The following is a 20,773-nucleotide window of genomic DNA, read 5'->3' as shown; positions in this document are numbered from 1 at the left end:
ATATGTTTGTAATTAAATTATCGTAGTTCATATTTGGTAACAGCAAGGAAACAAAACATGAACGGATATGCACAAATAGCCTATGCTGAAGTGTTGCCACATTTAAGGCTTCTACCAAGGTATATGATATAAAAAGAATAAAATAACAACAATAAATACTCGACACAATAATGGTTTATTTTTGAGTTGTGTAAATTTAAGTCAAATGCAGCTCTGTTATGGAAAAAGTAACGGACAACGGTGTAATAATGTTTATTATAGCATTATTATTAATTTAACTTAATGTACAAGCTACGGCTATGTTTTCTCGTCAACTTCTCACTGTGTTTTTTTTTTTTACTTTAATATTTACAAATCACACACAACTCTTGTACTATGTCCACGTTGTTTTCCATTGTGTGAACTTCTTACTCACTTCGACTAGACTTGCATGCCTTATATCCGATAGTCCCTGAACGTCTCCACAAACCGAGGAGGCTCCTCCCCAACAACAGTTCCCGACCTCCGACGAGAATACAAGCTGCCACATTGAAGAGGAACAAAAAGGCGACCTGGCAGCGGTTATTACACTCCCTCCACTTTCTCCGGGTAGTCACGGGATTTCAATGTTCAGCCAGCTATTTGTAAGTAACCGATATCCTAATTACAACAATCTGCTCGTTTGAAACTTGATTGTGATATGATCGTGCGCGATTGCACTATCACACATCCGCAAGAGCCTATTAAGAACTTGGGATACACGTTGTTAGGTGATTAGCACAACAGAAGGGAGCTAAGTTAACCCGAGTGGTTGTCTGGGTAAATGGAACAGTATGTAGCCACGTTAACGTAGGATCCAAGAGCAGAGCTTAGACGTCCAAAACATTTACTAGCGTCACGTATACTGTACAAATTGTGTCAACGTCAATTTAAATTTAGCCTTACTGCTTTGTAAATCAGCGTAATCCACCCTGAATCCAAGCACGTCTCACAAAGCCAGCCTTAATGTTTCTCTGGACCAGTTGCTAATCGTTGCTGAGAAAGCAAAGTGACGGTGAGCTAAGTTAGCTTGCTGGCTAAGTTAGCTCCATTAGCAGAGGTTCTTCGTAGAACAATCAGCCAAATTATGTGGTTAACTTTACGACCACCTTGACTGCTTCCGGTCACTCGCTTTATTTTCATTTCTCAACGCATTATATATTTTTTGTCTTGTAAAACACCGTACAAATATCTTCACGAAATGTCGCCTCCAATTTCATTAAAAACGAGCTAGCGTTATACCGAGATGTACGATAAGCTATTGAGCTGTCTGAAACGGTAGCAGTGTTCTCGGGGGAGCTAGCTTTTAACTGTTGTCTTGGCAACCATTGGCGACAGAGGCTCCAATTTACCGTATACTGTAAATCAAGGATGTGTTTTAATTAGTTTCTAACTTTATTTTGACGTTAAAGCCGAACCTACAGTCGCTAGTAGCGACGAAGTGTTCGCTAAAGGTAGATAGCAAATGAGCTAGCTGCCTTCCGCCCTTTGTGACAAATCTTGACCCGGAGTGTGGTTGACCCATTTATTTGAAGCTAAACAGATGGGTTATTAAAGACATAAAGCAAATGACAACCTGATAGTTTTGGTTTGTTGGCTTTTTGTCGTCTTTTGGATACGTTTGTTTTGTAAAACTAACATGGCACTAAACTAGCAGGTTAGACTGAGTCCATTCGTACGCCGTTCAAGATAAATGTAATTAACAGCAGGGATAGGCGGGCCTACGATTTAGCCCCGTCTGGTTTCCTAACACAGAAAGCGAGCAACCATTTAGCCATGTTGGTTGAAGTGAAATGAGGAAATGCACTTGGAGAGGAAGTCGACTAGAGCAGCTGTGACACTAAAGGCCGCAGCACATTCCCATGCCTCTCAGTTTTCAATTTATGACCTTCCAAAGGTTTCAGTCTGGTAATACATTTTAGTGGGCAGTTAATACAAATGAATAGCTTTGAACACTCCTAACAACTTAGGTGGATGAGTCAATGTGTGACTGGTGTAACAGGTAAGCTAATTATACATTCCTGCCTATGAGTCACTGCAAGGTGACCTAATTTGCTGGCAGCGAATATACGAGAGAAGATGCATCTCATCCAGTTTTCACAACAAACTGAGGGCATGGTCATGGATAGTTGATGGAACAGTACACATTGTTATTTCTTAACATTTCATACAAAATTAAATAAATGTATCACTTTGTGTTATGCCAGCTGCAATGGTGTGCAAAACAGACTTGCTTGACCAGTGTTTCACAACTATTATAGAATTACACCAAGTCTTTATTTGCTTTGTATTGTGACAGTAGTTCACTCCCACCTGTGACCTGCTTAGTACCATAGTGAATTGACACACAGTCCAAAATAGAAATAGTATGACTCCTCTCAGTCCAGTTGGAGCACAGCCTGCAGCTAAAGACAGATCCGTTCAGTGGGATGCCCTCATTCATGAGATGCCAAACTGCAAGCCAACGTCCCTATACCCGAGGGTCGAGTCTTCAGAAGTACTATGTACTTACTGTTGCAAATAGTTTTTATACTATAAAACGTGAGACTAAACTTTATTTTATCTGTGCTGTATCTCTCTTAAATGTATAGGTATTCCTTGGATTTTAATGATAAGACCCACAGTAGCTATTTTGGGTATCATTATTCCTATTTTTTGGATTTAGCGCTGTACATCCCCCTTTCATAAAGGTATCCCTTCCATGTTACATTCTGCCTACGTTAATATTGCTTTGTACTACTTGCATACCTTTTTGTATGTGTTGGGTTGAGCTGTAGCCTAAAACACAAAAGTAGTTCCTCTGTCGACAGAGGGCATAGATTGTGGCAATTTCACAGAAGGGAAGTTCTCAACCTTGGTTACCGTAACTGTGTAAGGTGAGCCAGGGTCTACAGTAACATGACTTCAAATTACAAGGAAGGTTACCTATGTTGTAGGCTGCTGGCATTGGGCCCATCTCACTACAGGGTTCCTTGAGTTGTGAAAAGTTGAGTTAAAAGTATTTACATATCTCTCCTACTTGTAAGAGTAGAAGGGCCTGTTGTGATAACAAAGAAACGCAAGCTTTTCTTTCTTTTGACTACTAAGACCCCCTCTCTACAGCTATTTTGTTATGACCAGCTCATGTAGAAAGGGAGGATGAAAATTCCACACTTTTTTCGCTTCTTTTAATTGCATTAAATGAGAAGCCTCGAAAGATCAGCGTTAGGAGCACCTTGTGCTTCGTGTTGGTTAATGAATCTATCATGCCCTGGTCGGCACAGCGCTCGTTTACTGTTGTTGCCACAGCGCTGGAATAAAGCAAAGACACAGTCTTGGTAGCACTGGCAGTGCCTGACAGATTGACACCTCTTCTAGATGCTGCTGCATTGCTGCCATCTGAAACTATAGCAACAGGTAGGAACAGAGTCTTCCTTTCTGTATTTGTGTTTATAGCTACTTGGTCTAACTACAACTGGAAGAGCTGCAGTTAGCTGGGGAAAGCACTATCCTAAACAGAGCTGTTGTTTGTAGGCATATGTAGCAGCTCTCCTTTACTGATCCAGAAAGTGTTAGGAGCAACTGTATTCTAGAAAATGCCTTGTTGTTGTGTGTAAACAAGTTAACAGCTTTTCCTGTTACAGAGGCGATGTTTTGTTTCCCAGTGTGTCTTTATTTCCTTAAGCATCTTATAAAATGATGAACTGTGTGACTACCCTACAACATGGCCTCGATCTAATATGTTAATTTAGGCCATAATCTTAACAGATGGATTTGGTACTAAAATTTGATCAAAGACCTGAGGTACATATTCTGTCCCTGGTAAGTAATGGATTTCATAGGTGAAAGGATTCCTAGATTCTGGACACCCGACCCGCTTCTTAGCTTTGGCTCAGCGAATGTATAGAGATGAGCACCGTTGCTGTTCTGTGATCTCTTAGCGAGGGACATCAAAACTCCCTACAGGGATACTTGTTGCTGCTGCTGAGATAATGGTTGTTATAGCAACCCCCTCCCCCCAATCCCTCCCTCCAACCTCATGCTGCTCTAAAAAGGCCATGTTAGTTTCCAAATGTCAGAAGAATTGATGGCACAGTGGGACTGCACACCTCGGCAAAAAGTGTAAGCAGACATTCTCCTTGTCTGGGTCCATCTCTGTTATGGAGCATTGACCTCTTGTTCGGATCTGCATGTCTGTACAGCGACACCATTTCTTATTACCGACTCAACAGCACTATAGCTGTGCATATCTTGTGTCTTTTTCTTTATTGTGCCAAATCAATATTTTGGCAAACGGGTAGAGATATTTCTGACAGCCATCATAAGTTTTCCCACGCCTGTCAGCTGGTGGACAGTTCTACTCCCTAAGCGGTGTCTTCACTCCAGTCTGATCCCCTACCTTAAAAACGTGACTACATTGCGACATCATATCCGTGGTTGTTCTGAATGGATGACTTTTAACAGTCATTCGGTGAACCGTTTAAACATGTGGAAATGTGTCAACAGCTGTGGCTCAAAAACGCACGTCTCCGGTCTTTAAGCTCGTAACTAAAGATACTGGGACGTAAGATGTTTTGTTAATATGCTATCAAAAATGACAACAAATTATAAAATATCCATAAATCTATTGCAGAAAAAGAGGTAGTTTAATTCTTAAAGTACCATTTTTGATATTTGATATTTTGAAAGGAACACTTGTTTGTGATAACCCAGTTGGTCTTTTTTTTTTGTTTTTTTTCAGCAGAGATTCAGTTTCCGTTTCTGTTTTCTCTCTTGATTCAAATCAAAGGCAAATGTTGTCTGGCTCTGTTCCTCTTTCAAACGCAACTCTTAAGAGGACAGTGTAATTAAAAAGTGCAAGTAGGCTGTAGTGAGGACAGAGCGGGTGTTTGTATATGTTTTCCTCTTTTCATTCCCATTTCTAAGGTGCTGCGCCCTGGTCTCTTTCAGTCCTTTCCAGAGACCGATCAGTCCTTGTCCCCCCTCGCCCTCCCTCTAAGTGCTATCAGAGGCCTTTGATCGTCATACTCTTTATCTGTGCTCACTCAGAGGCTGTAGAGCAGTGTGATAAGTGGGCTTTGCCATGTGCCTGTGCGTGCATACTGTGTCGGGGAGTGTTCTGTTCTGGCCATGGAAATAGCGGGGTTACATATTCTCTCGCCTCCTGTCTCCAGCCTAAATTACACGGACAACAAGAAGTCAGGACAACAAGTACACTGGGGGAAGAGATTAGCTCCTGTCCTCTGGGAGCAGAGAGAGGAACCTGTTGTGTTAGATAGAGAATATCTGTTTACAAAAAAGTCAAGAACATTTGGACGAGCTATTCAACAGCCAACTTCAGCAGTTATCCTTAATTTCTTCTTTTTCTTAAAAATCACTTAAGCCCCCCCCTCCCAAAAAAAAGGTCTAATAATGACCAGTAAATGAAAGCATCCCTAGCTAAAAGCCAGTAAAAAGGCAAATATAGTGTCTGTGCACTGATCAGGTAGACATCAGTTTACAACACCATAACATACTCGGCTACTGTTGAAGGAGATTACAGTAAATGATAGCGGCCCTAATTAGGTAGAGGTGTTTCAGGACCTCTGTCATGTCAAAACTTATATTAAGGATATTGTTGTTTGCAGACTTCAGTTTTAGATCAATAGTTTTCAAGTTGTGATTAAGCTAGACGAAACATTGTAGTAAATTTGTAACCCCTGCCTTCTGGTTTTCATTTAGAGGCCCAGTGATATCGTCCTACATTCTAACTACCAATCTATCTATTAAGTGTGTTCTTTCATGGTTTTAGTTATGTTTCAGATGTCATTTTGGTAACTTCATCGCAAACAAAGACCCCCTAGTACAGGTCAAGCTGTTTCAAGAGTATCGCCTCGGGCGGCTGAACACGCACTAAACAAACACTGAACCCTGAACAGAAACGCTGCGCAGCGGTTGCTCATTTTGCTCTGCAAAAACCAACCTTTTCGGATGTAGAATGTATGTATTAATAAGTGGAAGACGTTTCAGCGGAGCTACGATTAGCGATAAGGCTGTCTGTCAGGAGGGAACGTATTAAAAGCTACTCTTTTGACCACTTCTCCCCCACACCACCACGGCCCACTTCTTTTAGTCCTCTTGCACTTAAGACAAGCTGGGGAAAACACTATCCTAAGGCACCAGTTTAAACAGTAAATGATAGCATCAGTTTAAACCCACCTTCAGCAGGTGGGCTTCAATTTAACAAGTTGAAATTGTTATGTTATTTTTATTTACCTGCCACCATAATGGGTAGTTTGAGCAAATCTGCCCGTCACTGCAACAAATGACCCGTATTTGTCTGCTGTTTTGCTCTTCGGCCTATTTACCACACACACACACACTCACACTCTCACTCACTCACTCTCTCTATCGATCCCAGGAAGTACTTCAAGTTCAATACTTATTGCATATTCCTAGTCCTGGATTTACATAATTTAAGTTCATTACACAGTAAGGTAAATAAATTATTTTGTACGTTGAAAAATGTGAACTCATTATTTACTGACACTGTTCTTAATGACATTGTTATCACGGGTAAACAACTGATGAGCCTTTTTTCGTCCACATAAACATCATGCCACCCCTGCTTAACTCCACCCCAGTCAAACAAGTGTGGGTTCGGCCCCGCTTGTTTAACCAACATGCTTTACAGACTGGCAATGCTTGGCCGCAGGAGGACAGAGCGCTCTGTCATTAGTATAGCAGAAGCAACAAGTGCAGGAGAGGGATTTAACTTGAATGAGGTAAACTCTCCGTGAGCAGTTTCATATAAAACACAGAACTCATGAGTGAATTCTGTTTACTGCTTCAACACTTCAAGTAAATATACACAACCTCCAATTCAGAGCACTTCTCAACGGCGCTTTTGTCACGTTACTAAAGTAAACTTCTGCTTTTTGGCTAATGTCCCGTAGGCGTGTTTAAGATAGTTCCGTGTGCCTTGGCTTTAGTTCCAAGAAAAAGACAAGAAAACGTTAAATGATTCGTGTCATGGCGGCTCTTAACCTCAAAATTGTTCCCTCCCAAAGACAAGTCAGACTAGTGCCTTTTCCACCATTGTTGTTGTTGACAAAGCTGAAATCAGAGGCCCCACCCCTACTTGATTTTGATTGGTCGTTCATGGAGGGGGAAATAGAATCAGAATTGATTGTCTTTCTGAGTCCCTTAGTTTGTCAGTAAATGAGTAATTATCGATGCGGTGCTCTATTGCACCACTTTTGTACAGCACATTACGAGTGAATATTTGACTTTGAATGTGACGTTAAGTCTGTTTTATTTTTTCATTCCCCCCCCCCCCCCATGCTTTAAAAAGTGCAAAAGAAGCACTCGGCCTGAAAATACAGAGTCAGAGGTTTGGTGGTAATGGTGCTGGTAGGGCTAGACGTGCTTCTCACAGAGCTATAATTAAACTAAACCAACCAACCCTCATGGCAAGTGAAGTAAAGGTGACATTCTCAGCAGAAGTTTTGAATGCACATGTACCTGTAGTTTTTTTTTGCCCGTATCATGACACAATTCTGGGAAAACCACAGGGTGGCACGTTATCGGAATTCAGTCAACAATGCATGAGGCCACATAGAATCCACTGACTTGAAGTATCACTTTTAGGCTGACACTCCTATTTCCCGCGCCTCATGTGGGGCGCTGCAGCGCTTTAGGATTTTGGCAGATTCCAGTTTTCCATACACGCTTCTGTCTCTTCTTGCTTGTCTCGACATGTCCTGGGATTTTACTAGATAAACAGGTGAAGCTAAGCGAAGGGATTAGAAGCTTAACTATTGCTGCTCTTTGCATGTGCGTTCTTTCAGGCTCACCTATGCATTTGACTGTCCCTCTTTGACTCATGTCTGATATTAAGAAAAGTTGTGCTACTTCTTTTAGTGTAGTGTGTTGTGTTTACTGGTGGACATGTTGACCTGTTACTATACCCTACGCTTAAAAAACCCCCCTGCAATCTTGGACCGCGTCCAAACAAATCCACAGCCTGCCTTTGTCTTCATTGAAAAGCAAATTTTCTTAGTGCTGTAATTGTGGCGGATTGCTGTCGGGTCTTTGTAAATTCACTATTTACCTTGTTAATTGTCACAAATAAAGACTGATCTATTCAGAATAAACTTAACTCTTAATTTGTGACCCAAAAAGGATTATAGATGTTACAACAAGAGCATTTCTTATCATGAAAGAAATTCAGCTGGAGGTGTGCTTAAAAAAAAAAAAAAAAAAAATCAAGTGTCCTGACCTGCCAATCAATAGTGCAACAGGCATTCATATGAAAGTATGCTAACAATGCAACACATTGAACTCTGAAGTTACTATTTCTTACTATTTTTTTATTTATTTTTAAACATGGTCTTGTTCTGAAGACATAGCTGCAGACTGTAGGGCGGTGAACCAGACTCCCAAAACTGCTGGTCTAGCCAACACCCAAGTTTGACACCAACTGTCACTCTCCACCAAATGCACCCAAATAACCCTGTAAATAATGAAACCTAACCATGAAAAACACCTTAAAAGTATGTAAGTAGGGCTGCTGGTATAGTAAAGTTAGTCTATGCTTAACTTTTCCCTTTCAACAAATGGCTAAGTCACTCTGGCCGTCCATACCATTATGAAACGTGCACAGTTTACACTCGGAGTCAAGAAAAAATAAAAATAAAAAAGTGACGCACAGTCGTGTCCGCGTCTGCACATAAGAGAAAAACAGAGCATGACTGCTACGTTACCGACTTTGTGGCTTATTTTGAGTCACTTAAATCAGATGCAGCCATAAATTGATGAAGAAAATAAAAGAGACTTATTTCGAGTCTTCAACAAAAGACACAAGTCAGTGAAGTTGCAATCATGTTTCTGTGTTACCCTCGGTTGTAAGACCAGAGGAAAACGAGCATGCTGCACAGTCTATGGCCACCATTATATAATATTTAATTGCCTTATTTGGAATGTGACCATGTTCTGGTGCGCTCTCACAGCACTACACGTATTATGATGTTTGTGCAAGAGGTAATCATGCTCAGGCCTGGTTCGGGTTGGACCAATGTGAGGTCAGGGCGATCATGCTGCAGTACACTACAGGAGTTCACTTTGAGTTTCCCCTTAGCTTCACTTTCTTTCTTTCTTTCTTTTTTTTTTTTTTTTTTTTGCTCTTTACTTTGGCCTTTTTTCACTTTTTTTTAGCGTGTTTAATTTGTCTTATCCATTGTTGTGTCTTTTGGAGCTTCTTTTTGCACATCTTTCCAATTTATTTTTGTAACTTCCTCGCTGGTCCATTTTCTCTTTGACGTTTCTAAATGCATGTTATCTGGTTGTTGTCATTCACAGAGAACAAAGACATAGCTCTGTGACACTTGGCCCCATTTTAGGATTGCAACTGTCAATTGTTTTATCTTCATGCTTAATGCAGTTTTCATGTCAATGCAGTTAAGACGAGGAGGTAATGCGTCTTGACTTGATAGATAGATACTTTATTGATCCCGAGGGAAATTCAAGGCATCCAGTAGCAGTATACAAAACATGCAGGACACAAGACATTAGTTAGAATACACAACCGCTGTCCCCCCCTTCCTTCTGTATACAATAAGCATGAAACAAGATTTAGAAAGAGAAAGGTGTGCTATCTAACAGGTGCAGCAGGAGTGTTTGAGTGTTATCTCTCTCTCGACACTGCTCTGACTCAAAGGCGTTCAGGGCTTCCTCCCTTCTCCCCTCCCCGTCTGCCTTGCCAATGCCAGGGATGACAGGCGCTTTTCTCTGTGACTTGGCTCTCACACAGCAGTGAAGACCAACAGCTGCTTTGAGGCAGTACAGTCTGGTCATACCCAGTCTGGCTTCAGACAAAACATCAGCGAGACTCGAGCACACCCTCAGACCACTAGACAGGTTTGCGTGTAATACCAACATCTTTCACAGAGCGGGAAAGGAGATAGACTCAGACGTTCCATTTATTTTCTTTTTTCTACATCTAATATTTGCCTCCATGTCTTTCCAGGCTGTGTTTTCTATATCCAGACACTTAAGACCAAAAAAAAAAAAAAAAGCATACGAGTGTTATGTTTAGAACCCCCCCCTCTCCAGCCCTTGTCATCTTGTGACTGTCTACATCAGGGTTGTCAAAACTCGCATATGGTAGTGGGCCGGATTTGTCAAATGAGACCTAATTTGGGGCCCAGACACATTAATAGGCTCCTAGTGGTTTTGTTTTCTTTTTTTAAATCGGGGGTGTCAAACTTACCAACGGAGGAGGTAAAAAAAAATAAAAAATCTTGGTTTTACTCGAACTTCACTCCAACAGGGTCAACATGTATTGAACATACAATTCGAGAAAACATTCATGTAAACTTCAACTCTCCAAAACATCTAATACTTGACAGTAATGCAATGAATCAAACAAGGGATCACTTTTTAAATGAAAGCAGTTTTTACATTTACAATCCAGATGAGCTCTAGATAATAACTCGCTGTCAGACTGGAGGAGCGGTTGGTCTCCTGAGGTAAGACAGCAGGTAAAAAAAGAACCCAGTGCAGAAGTAGTGGACAAAGCAACATTGTCCGCTACGCAACGCTATAATGACAAAATATGCCTTTTTAAATCAGTGCTATGTATAGTCCAACGGAGTAATGAACATCCACCAATGAGCATAAAAAACCAAACAAACTGACGAACAGAAAACAAAAAGCAACAGTCTCATTACGTGCACAGAGATCGCGTGCAGACAGGCGTGTTGCTCTTGTTGTATCTGTCTTTACATCTATCACTTCTCCAACCTGTTGCATAAATCATTTTGTTTTCTTGTACAGTCTCAACGCTTGAGAGTTAAGCTTCCTCATGTTGAATTGAAATGACCCAGGATTGAGTGTTCTTCATTCAACGGATGGTTTGACGAACGACTATCAAACTGAAGACTGGAGCCTGTTTGCAAGCTACAATGCCCTGCTTTTCATTCTTGTGCAGCTGTAATCACCTGTTTAGGTTTGCGTGTCCCTCTCTGTTCTTAGATATGACGGTCCAAATCAGCTTTTACTCCCTGCTCTCCCACACTTCCATCTGCTTCTCTCTCTCTCTCTCTTTCTGTTCATTCTCCTGTCTCACTGTTTAAGGTTTTGTGAGGCTGGCTGATTTGGGAAGTTGCCCCTATCGCTCTCCACTCTCTCCATGACTCTCCTTTTTTTTCCCCTCGCAGTGCTACTTCAACAGTAGAACACGTGATGAAGAGCAGGGCACCAAGGGAGTTTTGGCTGGGCGGCTGCGTGGGCCTCGGCCTTTACTCTGTGACCTTTCTCCCAGTTTAGTAAAAGAAAAAAAACATTGTATGACGACAAACGTGCACAAATGGCCGGATGTAACGCACATAAACCTTATAGAAGTACATCCCTAAAAACATGCAACAAATGTCCGATTCTGTTTCACCGAAATCTGCCCATCCCATGTTTTTTTTTTCCTTTTTTTTTTCTGAACTACTTCATATTTAAAGCATTTTATAAATCAGGGTGTATCTTCCCCTGTGCTGGATGATCAAGATTTAAACGATTCAGTAAGAAAGAAATGATAGGTTTTACTCAGGCGAGATTTCTGTCTTGGCTTTACTTTTTTTTTTTTGATACCACAGTTGAAAAAAAGGAAAGAGAACTGAGACATGCAGCAAAATGCTTGAATAAAACCATGGTCTGGTGCTGCTAAGACTCAGCCTCTGTACATGCTCCTTCTCTTTATAGGTACCTAGCAGCCCTAATTACAGGTTGTTTTTTTTTTGTTGTTTTTTTTTTCAAAACGTCCTTCAATTGACATTTAATATTTATAATCTATTTAGTTTGTCCGCTGAAAATGTAGCTCTCAGCGTGTAAGATAAAATGTTTTTGTACTTTTTAATTGACAGTACTTCATTGCTAATATAAAGCCCTCTGTCTGCATGAGTCATTTAGTGAGAGTAAAGATGGACATGCCACATCTTGGTATTAATCCTTCATTAATAATGACTCTTTTTATAATTGTTATTTTTCTCCTTTTTATATGATGGTAACACTTTGTATTTTGAGATATAATCAACATAAGATCCTAAGCTATTTTTACCTGGGATAGTTGGGGATATTCCGTTCAAGCCCGTGTTGGTCATTTTTCGAAAACTAGCATGATTTTGAAAGTAGCATTCCCTCAGTGCTTCGTCCGCACCCGCCCCCTTCACTCTGTGATCCCTCAAAAGCTGCACTGCTCACTTGCATGCACAAGCAAAAAAAAATATCCAGCTGAACAAAACACATCAGACATGTTTGCCACAGAGCTTTTTTTCTGCAATGATCCAAAATCCAATGCAAAAATCCCATCGGTGAATTCTCGTAAGAACCACTGGTTACTTCGGGGTCGACCTACAAAAATACATCATCACTATTCCAGTCTATAAACCCGTTCTTGGAGTGGGCTCGTGCATATGGGCCAGAGAATGAGCAGGGAGACAGGGACTCATGATTGGTTCATCAATTTGGTACCTCGTGGCAGACATTGGTCAAAGTTTTTACAGGCTTACAAACTACCACAGGTGACAGATTTTCTTCCTTTTTCAGAGCACATGACTTATTAATGTCTATCAGGACCTAAAAACAATTTCAACCACAATATTAATAAGTGTATCTGGAGAAAATTACTGCTTTTTAATTTTAGCTGTGACAAGATCATTAAATGAACACTTGTACAACTGGGGTCATCGTAGCAGCTGTATTTTACACTATGTGATTTTGCATGCATTGTTTGAGTCCAAAAAGAAAGCGAATGTTGCATTACACATTCAGCTCAGCTCAAGGTTGCCGACAGGCTCTGTCAGTATTCAAAGCTTTCTGAACACACCGCCTCTCGTTTCCTGTGTGGTTTAAACCCTCTTGCTTTTACAAACACATTTGGTTTGTGAGTTCGTTTGATTCTTTATGCATCTGTGCAGCGTTTCACTTGCGGAACCAGTTTGCATATTTTCAAGTGATTTGCATGCTCCCTGAAACAGGCGGGCATACAGCTGGGCAGGGCGAATCTCACAACAAATACTCACTTCTCTTTTGACGAGCTTAAACACTAAGGCCCAAAGTTCAACTGCTGTTCAAACACTGTTTAAAAAAAAAAAAAATCTCATAACCTTAATTTATCAGTCTTGGCGTGTACTTCAAATATTTGCCTATGTATTGTTTTTATTGTCAGATCCAGGGTCCAAAATTAACTTTTTGACTCACCAGCGAACGTGGCGGATAGATGAAAAAATTCACCAGCCAAACGTATTTTTTTACCAGCCAAAACAACAGATTGTGTTTTTGTGTCACATACACATCTGTTACAGTACATTTAATTGAGAAAGCATTTATGTTCTGTTCAGATGGAAGTCACAGATTGAATAATATTATCAGATCAGGACATTTAAAAAAAACATATTTGCTTGTCTTAGTTTTTAAACGGGTAGTTCCCAGATCCCCCTACATTACAACATAACAGACCTAAAACTCAAATCCATCAGAGAATAATACATTATTATTCTACAAATTAGCGTGCACTGTATCTGCAGTGTTTATAACGCGGTCACTGTTTCACAGAGTCTGAGCGGACACGTTTGCGCACTGAAATGCACGTTGGTGTGTCTCGGCGTGTTCCGCGATGCTCACAGTCATGATAGCAGAGAGCCGAGCAGGGAAAAGTAGATGCAGGCAGCTCCATTCGACACGATTAATACTCATAAAAAAAAAAAAAAACAGTTTCATATGAGAGAATGTGTAAATTACTCTCATGCACAGTGTAGTAGTGATGTCAACATGTCTCATGTTTTCCCTTTGCCCAGATGTCTTTCAGTTTATCTGTGCGTGCGCCTTGTTGCCAACGACTAGCCTCCATTTGAAAAGCAGAATGTAACTTTGGCAACCATCCTCAATGCGAGTGCTTTCCATCTTTGAGCCAAGGCTGTCATTGTGGTGCCCTGTGAACTCCTGTTTGTTCTTCAGTGTCTCTCAACCCCCCCCCCCCCCCCCCATGTATGAGCCTCTTTTTGACTTTCTTCTTTGTTTTCACATTTCATAGGAAAAGAGCAGATCATCTGCCCCCTGTGGCCTCTTACCTAACTTTTCCCTTCAATATCTTGAAGTTCGGAGGGGGGAAGCATTTAAAAGTTGGTTCCCTTTTTTTTTTTTTTTTTCCTTCAGTCGTTTCCCTTCAGCAGTGAGGCATTGTTTTCAGTACTGCTTAGAGGTGGTCATTAAAGACCTCACAGGGAATATGCTGTCGCTCAAAAAAAAAAAACCAAGGCTGGGTTTGAGTGACCATGCTTACAAAAGATGAAGGGGAGGGACGGAAGTCGTAGGAGAGTGCCTTGTGACGGTGAGTAGTGGGTGGGAAAGAAAGGAAGGAGAAGAAAAGGTTGGTGTGGTTTTGAAGGAGTGGCTCTATGTTGAAAAAAAGAAAAGTGTTTCTAGATGATTCTTTTCAAACTGCAATTTGTAAACAAACAAGTTGGCACATTCAAAATGTGTTGTCTTGCAGTTATGTTCAATGTCCTGAACGGGAAGAGAACTATAGAGTCTTGTGTCAGTCCGGCCGAGGTGAAAAGAGGGAGCGTGGGACTGAACAGTCGGGGCTGTTTGAAGCTTTGCCCACACCACAATCCTCACCTTGTGACTACTGCCTGTGACACGGTGCTGAAGTCCAAGCTGTTTCCCTCCGTTACCCTCCCACCACGCTTGTGTGTACGTAGTGGGTGTAGCAATAATTGGCTTTCGTCACAGACTTTCCCTCCTCGCTCTCCTCCCCTCCCTTTCCTTCTCCCTATCCCCTGTGTACCTCTGGGATGGTTCTAGCCAGTTTGTGGCGGCTGGATTTAGACTGTCAAGGACTTGGCACAGTCTGCCATACCATACTGCTCCTTGGTTGGTTACCAACCAGACATTACCTGTTCTCTAAGACCCCTGTATGCTCTGTAGTGTGTGTTATTAGTTTCCATTTTGGTGACAGGTAGTGAGTTAAACAAGTGATCAAAAGGTATAGTGAGTGCACAGTTGATTCATACCAAGTCTGGAAGGTAGATGTGGTCATGATTGTATCTTTTTTATTTTTATTTTTTTTATTTTCTAGAGACTGGACTTAATTTAGCAACTGCTGAAAGCTGGTATTTCAAAAGCAAAGAGGTGTGATGAAACATTTTACTTTTAAAAGAGAACTGCGTTCTCCTATTGTGACTGCTGTTCAAAGGAATAGCAGTACTGCTATTGGAAACACTTCAATTCAATCTTCAATGCAGGATAAGGAACAACAGAGTGGATAAGCCTTGATGAGTTTTTTGTTTTTTTTGGAGGGGGGTTAGTACCAGTAAAACAATACAAACACTATCTTATATTAACTCTTCCTGACCTTTGAAACAGGGCCTGTGCTGTTGGGGGGGGTGAGTTCTACATTAAGTGCCAGTTGAGGATTACGTGTATCTTTTCCATACACTGTCTGTAGTAAAAGCCACCATGTACATGTATGTGCACGTTCCTAGAAATAATTCAAAATCCATTTTGGATTTCCTTTAAGTGTTGACAAAACCCAGTTAACCAATACATGTTTTTGAACAAATCAATTGATTTTTTTGTTGTTGTGATTTTTCTTTTTTTTGTATGGACGTTTGCATTCACTAACTGGTAGATTTAGAAATGACCTCTTTGTGAACAGACCAGCAGCCGTTGTCATTATAGTGAAATCATTGGCTTAGACCAGCCTGTTAACACTTTTTAAGAAGCTGCTTATTATGTCATCTAAAATAATGGCCCTTGTGGGCTCCTGTAAGTAGCCCTTATTCAAATTGCCCGAAAAGAGCGTGTGAGTGATGTTTTTCATCTGTTTCTCTCTCGGCAGGGTTTCTGTGTTGACTTGAGCTGCACCTATATGGCGTGTGTGAGCGGAGAATTTTGCCAGGCACAGCACCTCACCTGCGCGGAGAAGTGAATCGGCCGCCCCCCAAGGGACTACGCTACCCAGAAACCCCCCTGACTGCCAGCTCGCTAGGAACTGCTGACTCCTCCAAAGGCCCCCCACCCTGGGATATTGCGTAGTCCTTGGCCCCGACCGCCCTGCGTGTCCCGACCAATACAAAAAGACCTTTGCTTTCCGCTTTCTCCTTGAACAGCCAATCACAAACAGCTCTCCTGAATGGGGTAAACTGATTGGATGACTCCTGGATAGTCTCTCCATCTTTTTTCTTTTTTTATTATCATTTTTTTTTTTCATTTCAATTCATTTTTTTTTTTTTACATCCTGGAGTACTGTGGACTAGTAAATCCTCTTTGTAAACTTTCTGTGTACATCATCCCATAGTTGAACACCTGTTGTCCTCTTGACCCATCCTCCTCAACGTGTTGTCATTTTTATTTATTCAACCCTTCCTTGAACATATACATATATATATATCTCCTAGCATTCTTTGCTGACTTCTGAGCCAAAAAGTCGCTTTTGTTTTTGTAAGAGTATTGTATTGTAATTGTTTTTTAAGCCGTCTCGCCAACATGAACCGCCCCGCTGCAGTCGAGATTGTCCACGAGTGCATGAGGTTCCTCATCACCCACAACCCCACCAACGCCACACTCAACAAGTTCACTGAGGTACGCCTGCATTTTAGTCCTTTTATCTCCAAAAGTCCTTTTTGTAGCTCCTGCGTCTAAAAAATCCTCGTTCTTTGTTTGTCTACAGGAGCTAAAGACCTTTCATGTGAACACACTGGTGAGAGTTTGTGATGCCACCTATGATAAGGCTCCAGTGGAGAAGGAGGGGATACAAGTTGTGGTAAGAATAGAAACGCATGTAAAAGGCTTTTTTTTTTTTTTTTTTTTTTTTTTAAAGAAAAAAAAAAACTGGTATTGTCTAGTTCTGGTCATGTCCACATTTAACATGCGACCTTGTCCCCTGCGTCTCCATAAGGACTGGCCTTTTGACGATGGCGCCCCTCCTCCCACCCAGATCGTGGATGACTGGCTCAAGCTGCTTAACAACAAGTTTCGAGATGAACCCGGCTGCTGCATTGCCGTGCACTGCGTTGCAGGGCTTGGAAGGTTAGTGTCATCAGTCATTGTTCTGGAGATTTGACATTAACTGAAAATACAGCCCTGATTGCCAGGATTGGTAAGGACAACTTTTCAATATAGCAAATTGCTGCTTCACATGAAGATCCTCTGCCACTCTAACCCATAAAAGATGGCTGCGAGTGTCAAATATCTAATATCTGTACTTATTTACTATGTAAGTAAACAATATAAGAGTCAATGCACTTAAACAGGCATCGCCTCAATGAGGAAATCATTTACAGGATGTGAATAAATGACACAAATATTCACGTAAAGCTTAATCCTTAACTTCATGTATCAAATACAGGGCAGATGCAGCACACTGAAATGAACACGTGCAGGCATCTAATGCACTTCAATCCTGTGTTTTCTACTTCAGAGTATTGATGCATGTGTGCAGGGAATAGCATTCAGGAGCCTGCAGCACAGGCTGAATGTGCAGTTGGAGACATTCAGGGCACCGTCACAAATCTATGATTTGAACTTTTGAATGGCCACGAGCCTTAAACCCTCTCCTGCTAATCTCACAAGCAAAACAAAATAATTATAACACACATTCCATTGTTGAGAAATTAGTCGACCAAGTCTGAATTCTATGTTCCACAATCAATTACTTCAAATATACTGACTTTAAATGTTTATCTCACATTCTTATTGCCTGTAGTGTCTTTCTCACCCCCTCCCCTCTTGCCTCTCACACTTGTCGCTTCTTTAGCAGAGTTCCTACACCACGGCTAGGTGTGAAAGTGCTGCACTACATGTTTTTGTCTTGTGTCAAAACAATCAACACAACCTTTGATGCAGTATCTTTAAATGTCTCCCTTTTTCCCCCCTGTACAAAGTGCTCTATGAATAGACAATCAGCTGCTTATCTATCATCCATGACAACAGTTTGTTGCTGTTGCCTGTACAGACTTGAAAAGCCGGGGCAATTACATTTGCATGTGACCCCGTCTGTTGGTCATGAGTTAGCACAGGCAGAGCGCAGACCTATCCAGTCATATTCACAGAGCAAGACAGAAGCACATGATGACGTAGGCAGGTTAGTTTGAAAACGTCTTTCCTGACCACAAAGGCACAATTTCTCAATGGCCTTGAGCGCTTTGCATTGCTGGGGCATTCCAGTGGTTGTATAATAAGGGGCTGAATTCAGAAAATGCCAATCCAACCAATACTGCTCCTCTTCTTCTTCCTCTGTTTACTGCAGTCAGCTGTTTTTTTTTTTTTTTCTCAATAGTTTTACAGCCCATGTGTGGGAGGCTGCAACTATGGACCTTGTTGTTGTTTGTCCTTTCTTAAACAGTTTTCTCACCCCGTCGTCCACAGTATCACAGTTTGTTTCTTCTTCTGACTTTCTCTGAATCCCCGCTTTCTCACATTTTCATCCCCTGTGAATTTTTCATGTGAGAGAAAAGCCACTTGAGGCACATGAGATTTGACCCGCAGAGCGGTCTAGTAGGTTATTTATTTTTTCTCTCACCCTTTTGAGAAAGGAGATGCTTTTCTTACTGTAACTTATCTCGGTGTGTCTGCTCTCACACACACACACACATGCGTACACAAAGTGCCCCAGCAGGGCAAAAGTGAACATGTACACCCCTGTTGATTTCCCAGGAATAAGGCTCCCTCTCCCTTTAGCATATTACTATGGAAGCATGTGAACCGGGCATTTAAATCTCCGGTTCACCTTCTCTCCTTGAACGTCTCCTCTGCATTTCTCTTTGCACTCTCAGAGCTCCAGTCCTGGTGGCCTTAGCCCTCATTGAGAGTGGAGTGAAGTACGAGGATGCTGTGCAGTTCATAAGGCAGTAAGTACCCCTCCCTGTGCACTTGCACGTTTTAATAAAGATCACAGGAATTGTATTTGTGGATCACGACAGAGTACATCTGAAAAGGAATAGTCTTTAGGGCGTGTCCGTGTTTTGAGGACAATTTCTGAACATGACGAGCCAATTTGGTTTCACCACTAGAAACAAAGTTGTCTATTTATGAAGTACTATATTTTCCATCCTGGCTGTCTGAGAATACAGTGAGGTGCTTCATGCAGCCAAGCAGTAGTCCTCCACATAAACCCAAATTTAATGACCATCTGTCGTCCCCACTCTTTTTTTTTTTTTTTTTTTCTTTTTTTTTCTAAGATTGAACAAACAAGATTGAATGTGTCTTTTAGACAATCTGGCAGGTGTTTGTCGTTGCTCCCAAACGATGCTATTTCAGTAACTCTTTGTTTTAAGCTCAGCTGTTCTGCTCTTGGCCGTAGCTTTAGAGCTTTAAAAGACGGATATAACCGTTTAGTATCAGCTGTCTCCTCTAACTTTGAATTACTTGTTTGGTTACTGAAGTAATAGTTTCTGTTTATGATGTATCAGTGTTTAAATCTTCTGCCCTTCTGTCTTTTCATCCAGGAAGAGACGTGGAGCCTTCAACTCAAAACAGCTTCTTTACCTCGAGAAATACAGACCCAAAATGCGTCTGCGGTTCAAAGATACCAACGGCCACAACTGCTGTGTGCAGTAGGCTGCCTGTCTGTGCATCTTTTCTTATGCGCATCCAGTGGGGGGTATCTTCCATCAAGGGAGATTAAAAAAAAACAAAAAAAAAACATGAAGAGTGCTATCAGTAATTATTGTGATGATTTGTAAACACTGAGTAATGGTTTTATGATCAGAGAGCAAGCCAGTGATCGAATAAATGAATCCAGATCTGGGGATCCACCAGCCGAACCAATGAATGGAAGGTCAAAGCACACAGATAGGCCCCGCCTCCCGGTTACATTGTTCAACCACGGGCCAATTTTGTCAACTTGAGTCCATCCTGTTAACTTTCTATTTTTCCTTTTTTCTTTATTTTAGTTGTAATCATGGGATAACAATTTTTCACTTTGTGAATTTTTATTTTTAAACGAGCAATGGCGATGAGAAGATGTAATGTCAAATGATTTTCACTTTCGCTAATTACTGCTATTATGATTAGGCCAGAATAATGTATCTTTTTAAAAAACAAAGGAACAACTTTCTAAACTTTGAACACATTACGACTGTCCGTTTTGGTGTTGGGGTGTTTTTTTTTGTTTTTTTTTGCACAAAACTCAAAAGTTCACCTGAAAATGCAGTAAAATTTCTTCCTCTTACCCTTCACTAAACATAAAGTCACTTTGAGTTTAGAAGTTCACTGAGTTTGAATATGTCTGAGATATTTATTCACAAGATATGTGTGGCAGTGATGAGTTTGGCAGGGGCAAGGAAACTTTGTCATCCAGTAGTTTTTATCTTATTTTTTTATCCTTCGAGAGCCATGTCTTTAATTTTTTTTTTTTTTTTTTTTTTTTTTTTTTTTTAACCTTTTTGGAGTGCAATAATCAGTCCACCTCAGAGACACCCACCAGACCCTGCTGAGCATTTTATATACATGCACAAACACACTGCACTCATTCAGACTGTCACAAAGAAAGAAACAGTGCATCAGCTCCGACAAACAGGTACTGCTCCTGCTTGCATTCATAAAATGGGCTATAATAGGACTTCCCGAAATATGCGTAGTAAACACCACATGCATACACACACAGAGCCTAAGATCCAATCTGAAAGACCATGTTGAAAAGAATGCAAAGGGTCAGTTTTTTATCATTGTACCCATTTTGATCATCCCCAATTCGTATCGGTTCTTTAAAGATAAATACATTTAAAATAAAAAGCATTCATGTGTC

At 41.0% G+C, this 20,773-nt stretch overlaps 3 protein-coding genes across 4 annotated transcripts in view; all 3 read left to right on the top strand.

Annotated features, from left to right (window-relative positions):
* srd5a1 (steroid-5-alpha-reductase, alpha polypeptide 1 (3-oxo-5 alpha-steroid delta 4-dehydrogenase alpha 1)) overlaps positions 1-20,773 on the top strand; it is a 387,143-nt gene that overhangs the window by 12,749 nt on the left and 353,621 nt on the right. The gene's annotated exons all lie outside the window — the stretch shown is intronic.
* The window catches only part of nrsn1l (neurensin 1-like), a 229,013-nt gene that overhangs the window by 62,722 nt on the left and 145,518 nt on the right, over positions 1-20,773 (top strand). The window lies entirely within an intron of this gene.
* Positions 485-20,760, top strand: ptp4a2b (protein tyrosine phosphatase 4A2b). The gene is made up of 7 exons (XM_079368221.1): positions 485-623; positions 15,866-16,164; positions 16,500-16,608; positions 16,697-16,789; positions 16,925-17,055; positions 18,801-18,875; positions 19,473-20,760. The coding sequence occupies exons 2-7, from the start codon at positions 16,160-16,162 to the stop codon at positions 19,582-19,584; spliced, it is 525 nt and encodes a 174-aa protein (XP_079224347.1). The 5' UTR covers positions 485-623; positions 15,866-16,159; the 3' UTR covers positions 19,585-20,760.

Source organism: Symphodus melops (genome assembly GCF_947650265.1).
Source record: "Symphodus melops genome assembly, chromosome: 18".
Classification (NCBI taxonomy): Eukaryota; Metazoa; Chordata; class Actinopteri; order Labriformes; family Labridae; genus Symphodus; species Symphodus melops.
Note: the sequence above shows the minus strand (reverse complement) of the source record. Positions and strands in the feature narration are given on the sequence as shown.

Coding starts and splice junctions, on each gene's coding strand:
- ptp4a2b (XM_079368221.1), top strand. Junction 16,609..16,696: donor CACTCAACAAGTTCACTGAG/GTACGCCTGCAT, acceptor GTTTGTCTACAG/GAGCTAAAGACCTTTCATGT. Junction 16,790..16,924: donor AGGAGGGGATACAAGTTGTG/GTAAGAATAGAA, acceptor CGTCTCCATAAG/GACTGGCCTTTTGACGATGG.